We start from the raw sequence: 10,431 nt of genomic DNA on the forward strand, positions 1-10,431 counted from the left end.
GTTTACACACACACACACACACACACACACACACACACACACACACACACACCGCTCGCTGGCTCAGTGGTAGCGTTCTCGCTTGCCATCTGGTAGACGGGAGTTCGCGCCTCGCTCGGGTTGCGAAAAATTTCACTGACGAAGTGAGTGGTTACTGTCCCCCTTGAGCAAGGGGACGTGTATGCGTGTGTGAAGGTCACAGCCTTGCCCTTAGATCGGACTATATGAGCTCTCAGCTCCCTTCCGGGAGGGTAAAAGCTGACAATCACGACCATCAAGTGAGCCTGACCGACCCGGTGAATTACACACACACACGGAAGGAGAAAATAGACATAAATGAGTATAACCTATGGGAAAAAAACCGCAAGAGGGCACAGCAAAAAACTGCATAAATAGAGGTGATAAACACGTTAAGAAATTTAGTTTCCCAAACATAGCAATTGATCAGTGGAATGCGCTACAAAATGAAATACTGTGTGCCAAAACAATTCATAAATTTAAGGATGTGTATGATAAATATGGTTTAATACATGGGACAGTAAGAGCTTGACTCATTCCTGTAAAGATACAATTAGGTAAGTACACACACACACACACACACACACACACACACACACAATTTTTTTTTTTTATGTGACCGACTCTGGGCATAGGCTTCACAGCCTGCTTTCAAGGCCCAGTAGTCTTCCTACGTACCGCTCACCTCTACATGTCACCACTTCGGCGCTAACATCCACCTTCCATACTGAATACATGCTAGGGCTGTCTCATACATGACTGGTGTATTGGTATTAGCGGGGGTATTTTTACGACATGTCGGCGGGTCTTCTGGTAGAACAGTAAAGTCTGATTTTGTGAAATTCAAATCCTTAAACTGTTCCCTGCACCAGCGGGATTACTCGTATCCCCCCTCCCACCGACACACATATTTAGATGCTAATCGAAGTTGATCTAATGAATTACACTACTGTACATGTATCATGTCTATCCTGTCTAGTAAACTATGTCGGTTTATGTATCAAACCTACCACCCAATCCTACTGTAATATGTTTGTCTACACACACACACACACATATAATATATATACTGTATATATATATATATATATATATATATATATATATATAATTACCAAACAGACCCGGCCTTTCCATATTTTCTATTGAAATGAGTCTTTCACAGGTTACTTGTTATTATTCCTGGATTACCCCAGCTACTGGGGATTTTTATAAACTTACCTCAGAGCTATAAATGAGGATTCAAAATGCATGAAGAATGCCGACGTCTGCCCGTACCCGGCCATATTTATTTTAGCCTAACGTTCCTAACGCACACTTTTAAATTTAAAAGATGGCTGTCAAACGCCATTGAGGTTGAGTTGGATTAGGTCTGGTTTGGTTAGGTTAGGTTTGGCTAGGCCATTAACCCCTAGTCCTAATCGCATCACTTCATGTGATTTGTTTTATGCCACAATGCCTAATAGCATCAATTGAGTGGGGCGTATAAAAAACTGCGGAGCGCTTCCTCCGCCCCCCCCCCCTTTTTCCCGATTATGACGTACTTGGCTTCAGGCCAATAAAAACTCACTCCTCAGTGGCGTGAGGGGGGATCGGACCAACCTGGGTGGTGGGGGGCATCCCCTTTCTGGGCCGCCTCCATGGCACCATCTACCTCACTCCCTCCTTGTCCCCCATCACCCTCCCACCCTTCCATGCACCTGCATCTCTCCTCCCACCACCACCTGTGTCCCTTCCCACCCACTCTCTCCCCTCCTCCCACCCTGCTAGCCTTGTGTCCCCTCTGAACCCCACCCCAACCCCCCCTCCTTGTCCCTCACTACCCCCCCAACCCCCTACAGACCCCCGAGATGTATCAGGCCGCCAAGATGTTACAAAACACACTGAAGTGTTTTCATGCAAAAAGCTGGTTATTTTTCCAACCCCCGTACCTATAGGCCTCAGGGACTGATCCAGGGGGTGGATGGGGGGGATGCATCCCACCCCACCGGCCATGCATCAATGAATAAAGAGGCAATTTCAACATTGAAATATCAGTATGTCGCGTCAAGTCTTTGGTTGAATCAGCGAATCAGACCCCCCCACCGAAAATTCCTGGATCCACCCCTGATAGGCCTACTCCCTATAGCCTACTTTATCTCCCTACAGCCTAGTAATCTCCCCACACCTACATACAGCTGTTGTCATGGATGGTGTGACAAAACACTTTAAAATGACCTGTTTCAATAAAGAAAAAATGTAGTTATCAAAATTTTCACGTTTTAGTGTTTTCGAGGGGTAACTATTATTATTTTTTTTTAACTGACGCAATTGTGCGATAACCATCTGGCCTACGGGGGTGCAGATAGCGTTGTCAGGTGTGTAAATTCTTCCTCTTTAGCCAGAACAATCAATTTGCCCTTGGTGAAAGTCGCCAAAACACCCCCGAATCACGGTTGTGGGAGGTACCCTGCCTGAAATACAGTAATTGCGGTCTTTAGGGGTTAAGTTTACCACTGCTTTGACACGAAATACACTAACGCGTCCACTCTGTGCAATGGTTAGTTAACAACGCGGCCACAGTCGACTGAACACGGCCAGTCGTAAACACTGACTGGCCGCTTAGTTAAATACTGAACCCCCAAAAGGTAAATTTGTGTAAATGTGTGTGTGTATGTGTGTGTGTATATATATATATATATATATATATATATATATATTATAAAGTGTTAGAATGGCAATGAAGTTAGTCGGGGAATGAAAGACAAAGATTACTAGTGGTGGCAATGCTCGTGGGCCCTTTGGGTCCTCTCGCACTTGCTCCTGTGGAGGTCTCCCGCGCTGGGGGCTCGCTTTCTCGTGCTTCGTACCGTCGTTTCCTCGTGCTTCTCACTCGCTTCCTCGCGCTTCGGCCGCCCGTTGCGATCATTTCAGGTTATCCAAGTCACGTTTATGAGCTGTTTTAGTCTAACGTTGTCACTTGGATTTTTTTGCAGCTAACCAATTGATCGTGTTATTTGCAGCTTTGGGAATGGAACCCAAGTTGTCTGCACGCAGGTCCGAGATATTAACCACTCAGACATGGCAACCGACCGGGCGCCGGGAGCGGCGTTTTTCGGTCAAAATATGATCGCTCATTAAATATAGTAAAAGTTTCTCAATCGTGATGGGACCAAGTTTTTTCACATCAGCGAATTTATTGCGATTTTTGTGCCAATTTTGGTACGATTTGAATGTGTAGTTTCGGCTGCCCAAAATACACATGCAGACACAAGGCTACTGCTATAATATATTAGAAGGGGAGAAAAAGTGAGCAGATGGAGAGAACACTTTAAGGAATTGTTGAACATAAAGAATGAAAGTAATGCTAGTATAAGTGGCTGGGAAATGGCTGGTGGAAGGGATGTGAGAAGAGGAAAAAATTAGCAGGATGTAAGATGTGGAAGCAATGAAGAAAGTCAAAATGGGGAAAGCCCCAGGAATTGATGGAATGTGGTGAAATGCTGAAGCATGAGAGAGAGATAGTAGCAGAATGGATGTGGAGGATGTGCAGATTGGCCTGGGACGAAGGTAGGAAGTCCCGGAGGATTGGAAGTGAGGCATAATTATTCCCTTGCACAAAGGAAGAGGGGAAAGGGAAGTGTGTGGTAATCTTCAGGGCGTTTGTCTTCTTAGTGTAATAGGAAATGTATATGGAAGGATACTTATTGACAGCCTATCTATCTACTGCCAGACGCCATAATCCTGTAAGGGGTGGCCATTTGACTTTGAGTTATTTGTTTTACGGGGATGGGCACTAACCCTCCACCAACCCACTAGTTGACACGTAGGGAGCACGTGTGGTTTGGTTATATGGTTACTACCCAGCGCTGTAAATGGTTTCTTGGCTTACAGGAAACCATTTGGCTTGTCACTCAATTTAAAGCCACCTGTAATGGAGTGAAAAGCAATGAGAATGACAGGAAAGATGGGAGAAATAGGAAGAGAGGAGGGTAGGCACAGAAAAAGAATGACAAAGGCTAAGGAAGAAGTGGGCAGCACTGCATCAAGTGAGTGGATGATGGTCGCCACCACCTACCACTAACTTGTTGACAGAATTAGGGAAATAACAGAGGAATTAGTTGGAGAACATGGATATTTTAGGAAGGGAAGAGCTTGTGTAGTCAGATATTCATTCTTAGATCATTAGTGGAATAGTTTCTAGAGAAGGGAAAGAAGTTGTATGTAGCCTTCATGGATTTGGAGAAAGCATATGACAGGGTGGACAGACAAGGATTGTGGAAAGTATTAAGAATTTTTGGAGTGGATGGGAAGTTGCGGAATGCTGTGAAGAGTATGTATAAGGGTGTTAAGGCTGCAGTGCGTGTGGATAGTGAACTGAGTGAATTTTATACCTGAAGGTTGAATTGAAACAGGGATGTGTCATGTATCCATGGTTGTTCAATCTGTATATGGATGGGATTATAAAAGAGATACAAGGCAGGGCAGTGGACGTTGGAGCGGCTCTAACGAGAGAGGGCAGTGTTTGGAAACTCCTTGTACTGTTATTTGCAGATGATACTGTGTTGTTAAATGACGATAAAGGGGAGCTGCAAGGCTTGGTGGGTGAGTCTCGGAGTGGAAGAAACGAAATCTAAAGGTAAATGTAGGGAAGAGTAAAGTTACGGTCTTCGAAAGAAGTGAAGTCAGTGAATGTACAGTATGGCTGGATGATGAAGAAATGAAAAATGTGCGTTTATGTACTTGGGTAATGTGATGAGTAAGGATGGAAGTTTGGAGGGTGAAGTGCTTGAAAGGGTACAACAAGGAAGAAAGGTTGCTGGTTTCTTGAAAGCAGTGATAAGAAACAGGGAAGTGAGTATGGAAGTGAAAAAGTTACCGGTACCGCATGACAGTATTGATACCAATTCTAAGGTATGGAAGTGCAGCTTGGACCTTGTTGGAGGGACACAAGTCAAGAGTGAAAGCTGTATAATGAGTTATCTGAGAGGAGCACGTGGAGTCACATAGTCAGAGAAACTAACAAATGAGGATGTGAAGGAGCATTGTGGTGTGGATGTGATAGGAAGCGTCAGGAGAAACACTCTGAGGTGGTTTGACGAGGATGGTGTATGTGAGTGAGGAGGAGAGGGGGAGAGGGAGGTCAAGGATGAGATGGAGGGATGGAGTGGAGAGGTATATGAGAGAGGGGGTTGTCAGCTGGGAACAGGGCAGTGAAATGGTGGGGGACAGGGCGACATGGAGGCGATTTGTTTGTGGCCACCCCTTACGGGATTAGGCCGTCTGGCGAGACAATTATATATATATATATATATATATATATATATATATATATATATATATATATTCTAATATATCTATTAAACTATATACAGTACACTATAGCTAGGGCTGGGAAAGATCTTGTTTATCTAGGGCTGGGAAAGATCTCTTGAATGGGTTTAGAGCAGCCGCTGAAACTGTTAGGCTTATTACTGACAAGCCCTGGAATACCGGTGACCTATTTTAACACAGGGTAGCCTTACTGAATTTTGGCTAACGTTATTGAACACAAGGCAACCTTACTGAACACTTGTGTAGTCTTACAGAACACTGGGATAGCTTTGCAGATCACTTACTGAAATCAGTAGCCTTACTGAACGAGGGACCCCAATGAAATTCAGGTAACCTTGGTGGAATCATGATATAGCCTAATGTGTCCTGGGAACTCTGCTTAACACCGGGTAACCTTCCGGAACTCTGGGTATTACAGATATCTGGGACGAATTTCAGGAGAGCTCCCTGAAATACCCACCCCAACGGAAGACCAAGGACAGAGTGGCGAAACACCCACCCCAAGAAGGGACCACGGACAGGGTGTCGAAACACCCATCCCAAGGGGAGACCACAGGAAAGCGCATAGAAAGCACGAAGGGCCCAGGCCAGACAGGCCTGTTCCCCACCACCTGCGCCCCTTTTCCCCTCAACGGAGCCAACCAGAGGAGTGCCGCCCCAGCAAACTACTCTCTAGCCAGACCAGGACTCGCCAGGATCGGGGTGGGACTTGTACCTCCACAGTTCCAGGTAGAACCGCGATGACGGCCACTGTCCACGTCAGGGAGAAGTAGGCCACTGCACGCTTCTCTTCTACCATCCCCTGCAGGACCACGGCGATGGCCACCATCTGCGCTGGGGAAGGGTCAACCACCGTACGCCCTTCACCTGCAGTCTCCACTGACAGCAGAACTGCTGCGATGGCCACCGTCTGTGCCAGGGAGAGATTGGCCACCAACTGTCTCTCGTCTGCAATCCCAGATAAGGGCAGAACTGCGGCAACGGCCACCGTCTGTCCTTTACCTGCCATCTCCACATGGAGCATGACCACGGCAATGGCCACCGTCCGCGCCGGGGAGGGATTGGCCACCATCCGTCCCTCGTCTGCTACCCGTGACGCCCCTCATGGAGTATGTCCCTTGTTTGCCTCACCCATCCAGAGGCCGAGTGGGACACCCCTCTCACTCTCCCCACTCAGCCAGCCCCCTGGCGGAGTTACAGCTGGAGAAGATTTGGAGTGGACCCATAGTGAGTCTGGGGATCCACTCCCTACAGCCAGCGCCCCTATGTTGCCCCTCGCTGTCGGACTCCCGAAGGAAGGGATGCCACAGGCAGCCCCTGACAGCGGCTCGACCCGAGTGAGACCACAGCCCCCAGTCACCCAGGGGCGCCCCCAGGACTACAGGACGAGACCTCCCCAGCCCCACTGACGAGCAGTCCTCCAGGAGTGGGCGCAGAGAAGTGCGCCTGCTCGCCCTGTTCGGCCCCAGTCCTGAGGGCCGACCTACTCACCAAGGCCCGCCCCAACAAGGAAAGGCCTCCCACTAGGTCCTACACTGCCCAGCAGCCCACCTCGGACGACCCGGCTCCTAGCAGTGGTCCCGTGCTTCCTGAGGGAATGCACGCCTGACGGGACCCCTCCCACACCTGGACGACATCTGTAGCCGCCCAGTCACCAGTAGCCCAACCTGAGTCCTCCTGTCTCATATTGTGTTTAATCTGTACTGTATTGTGTTAAGCACTGTATTAACTTTATAGCAATGTACGTGTCAGGTTGGTTGACCCGAGTTTTTATGCCCTGTTACTCAAGCTGCATGCGCACTGAGCGAAACGGTAACTTCCAGCAGTCACTCCGTGCATACGACAACGGGAACCGTGATAAGTGGCCACCTGTCATTGATCTTCCCGGTTGATTTGGCTCCTAGTCAGTCACCAACCGTTCATCCTTGGTAACCTAATCTAATATAACCTAACCTAACACAACCAAATCTACCCTAACTCATCCAAACCCAACTAACCGGAACGATTTGGGGGCGAATGAGTTTCTGATCCGCATCAACAACCCATTGCCCTCGGTAGGATGCCATCGGCGACGACGGCAAACCCAACTTGCTCATATGTAACACAAATTTTATTTCTGCAGAATTTTGGTGTCATATATGAATTACACAGTTATGAAAGGTAATCCCTGTCATAAAATTTTCATCCTATTTGTTAATGGGAGTGTTATGCTACGTGTTCTGAGCCCAACTCCTTGTTCTCTGGACACCAGCGACTGATCTGGGGTTTCCTTCGTATGCACAGAGTGACTTATGCTGGAAGTTACAGTTTCGCTCAGTGCGCATGCGCCAAGTGGGCGTTTAGCTTCAATTTTTAAAGTATCCATATGTTCTCTCAAATTTTGTGCCATTTATCAACAACATTGTATGAAATACATGTGTCAGGAAGATAGTTGGATGTCTTATCGACCTGTAGGTAACTATAGGTCGATCTATGGATATATATAAATAAAGATATAAATGTATGTTACAGGCAGATTGTGAAATTAGTCATTTCGTGAATTGAGATTTGTTTAGTTTAGGTTTATTTAGGTTAGGTTGATCCAGGATAAGGTTAGGTTTGGTTAGGTTGGGTTAATTTAGGCTTAATAGAAAAGGGAACGGTAACTTCCAGCATTAAGTCACTCCGTGCATATGACACCGTCTAACTGATGTGGTTGTATGGTTAATCCTCAAAATTACATTAAATTTATCAGACAATTACGCTGTAATTTTTCGTAATATATATATATATATATATATATATATATATATATATATATATATATATATTCTCTTGTACGCAATGAGTTTAAGAGCTACAGTTTAACCGAAATTTGAATGGCTTTATGGAACTTTGAGTAAGCTTGTGGAACTTCGAGTTGCCTCATGAAATCTTAAAAGAGCTTTATGGAACTCTGGGAAGTCCTACTGAAATTTTGGGTTGCCTTGTGAACTCCAGGTAGCCCTTTCCGAATTCTTGGTGGCCTTTCGGAACACTGGAGCAGCCTCAAGAAACTTTTTAGCATGATTAAACATTGGTGTCTTATCGTCCCTCAAGAAGTTTGGGTAGCCTTGTGGCACTCAGGGTAGTCTCACCAAGCTCAGGGTGGCCTTATGAAACTTTGGGCGTGCAGGCTACGGCGTTTTCCATGGCTGTAGAAAATCGTATGGCGATAACTATGCATGTAACTTACTGTACAATCAATAAAGTATCGCGCAGCATAGGTATGAACTTGAGTACGGTGATATCCGAAAAGATCAATATAGCTAGTAAAGTCTCACAATGACTAATTTTCTATCATCTAAATATGCATATAATAATCAGGACTAGAAAACGTCACATGCAAGAGATATATGGCATCCTTATCTATGCAAGTTTACTAACGTGGGGAAAAACTTCGAGCTCACCAACAGCGATACTTATTGCATTGTTTCGCGCCAAAGTGCACCAATATATCTGGCCAGTATCCCACTCCCCCTCCCCACCAACTTTTTATTTATAGCGAAGGAAAAAAAGGGTGACTGTACCCGACGGAAACAGTAGGTTTGCCAAAGCGGATTTAGTTAAGTATAATCCCTGGGTACAAAACAGCCTACCTTATAGCCTAGGTAGTTCAGCATGGCAGCCTGGTCAGACTTCCTGGGGCCAATGTGACGCTCGGAAAATTCGTCTGCTGTGGGTATTAGAGTCGCAAACCGCCGCCTTCTGCCACGGCCATCATGGGGTAGTCTTGGGGCTACACCTAGGACCACGGTGGCCCTGCCCCCAAACTGTCCCAATACCACGCCTGCTCGTAGCATGGCTCTGCTGTCTTCAAGTCAAAACGTACCTCTTGTGAAGTACTCTGAATTCTCGTAGTTTCTGGATAATTTTAAATACTCTGTGGCTCTTTTCACTATTTACAACTTAACGTGTCCCCTGCAGTCACAACATTAATACCGGCTCATCATACACACATGTGAAACAACATTGGCACAACCTCTCCACTTCAGTGCCAAAAATTTACTAAGCTTGGTGGTCGGTCACACTCTGGCGCTGTGGTGGTGGTGGTTCGATATGGCGTAGTCACTGGCGGGCAGAAAGTCGATAGAATATCGTTCAGTTTCCTTTTTGTTTCGTTCTTTTGACCATTTTGATAATACGGTTCACTGTTAAACTGTTCTGGTTAGGTATCGTAGTGTACTTGTAAGTTCGGTTATTGTTTGGCTAGATCACTTGCAAACATTCTTAACCTATACCAAGTACTGATAATATCTGACAAGATTTGCAGCCTTTGTTGTCGACTGTCTTTGCATGTGTCAAGCTTAACCCAAACTTGAGCTTTTTGCGCATCAAAGGCTGGGAAGACAGAACACAAACATCCCGACGAGGGTATTAGCAGTACTAAGACGTGGAGTAAGGCCATGGACTCCACGCCCTCGCCTCAGCCAATCACGTAGCAACAGCACCCCCGTAAGCCAATAACACAATAGCAGGACCTATATCAACCAATCACGTGTCAAGACGAGTGCCAAGCCCCCACAGAACAGGGCTTACTTTATTTATTTATTATTGAGGGGGTCGTGTGAATGTAATGCAAAATAAATCAATGAAAGCAATGTAAATCAATGTACATAATGTTAACATTTTATCACCATCAGTACTATAGGGTCTTTACTCATGCATTGTTTTCTACTGAAGCCCCCAGAATCCTGACTCTGCCTCACAGCCAAGTCTTTCCATAAATAATTATATATATATATATATATATATATATATATATATATATATATATATATATATATATATATATGAGTGACGGAGTAGGGTCGGGGTGATGAGAGAGGGGTCGGTGGTGAGAGGAAGTAAAGGGCGATGGGGACGGTGTGGATGAGGGTGAGATAAGAGTAAAGGTGAGGTGTATGATGTGTGACGGCCTGAGTGTGTGTGAGCAAGAACACGTGACGTCATATATATATATATATATATATATATATATATATATATATATATATATATATATATATTCGCACTCAGTGTCCTAAATATAGGACGGAACTGGGCATTTTCAAAATTTAATAAAGAGGGGAACCCCCGGGT

The 10,431-nt window shown here is 45.6% G+C and overlaps 1 protein-coding gene across 3 annotated transcripts in view; it reads right to left on the minus strand.

Annotated features, from left to right (window-relative positions):
• Window positions 1-9,061, minus strand: part of LOC145404916 (glycine dehydrogenase (decarboxylating), mitochondrial) — an 89,381-nt gene extending 80,320 nt beyond the window's left edge. For all 3 annotated transcript variants that reach the window (XM_080276420.1, XM_080276423.1, XM_080276422.1), the window contains exon 1: window positions 8,949-9,061. In XM_080276420.1, the coding sequence (XP_080132546.1) occupies window positions 8,949-8,972 (24 nt within the window). In that variant the 5' untranslated portion in view covers window positions 8,973-9,061. The remainder of the gene's footprint in view (window positions 1-8,948) is intronic.
• Between the last annotated feature and the right edge of the window lie 1,370 nt (window positions 9,062-10,431).

The sequence above is a fragment of the Coenobita brevimanus genome, chromosome 65 (assembly GCF_032717465.1).
Source record: "Coenobita brevimanus isolate Jiangsu-jjx chromosome 65, ASM3271746v2, whole genome shotgun sequence".
NCBI classification, from domain to species: domain Eukaryota; kingdom Metazoa; phylum Arthropoda; class Malacostraca; order Decapoda; family Coenobitidae; genus Coenobita; species Coenobita brevimanus.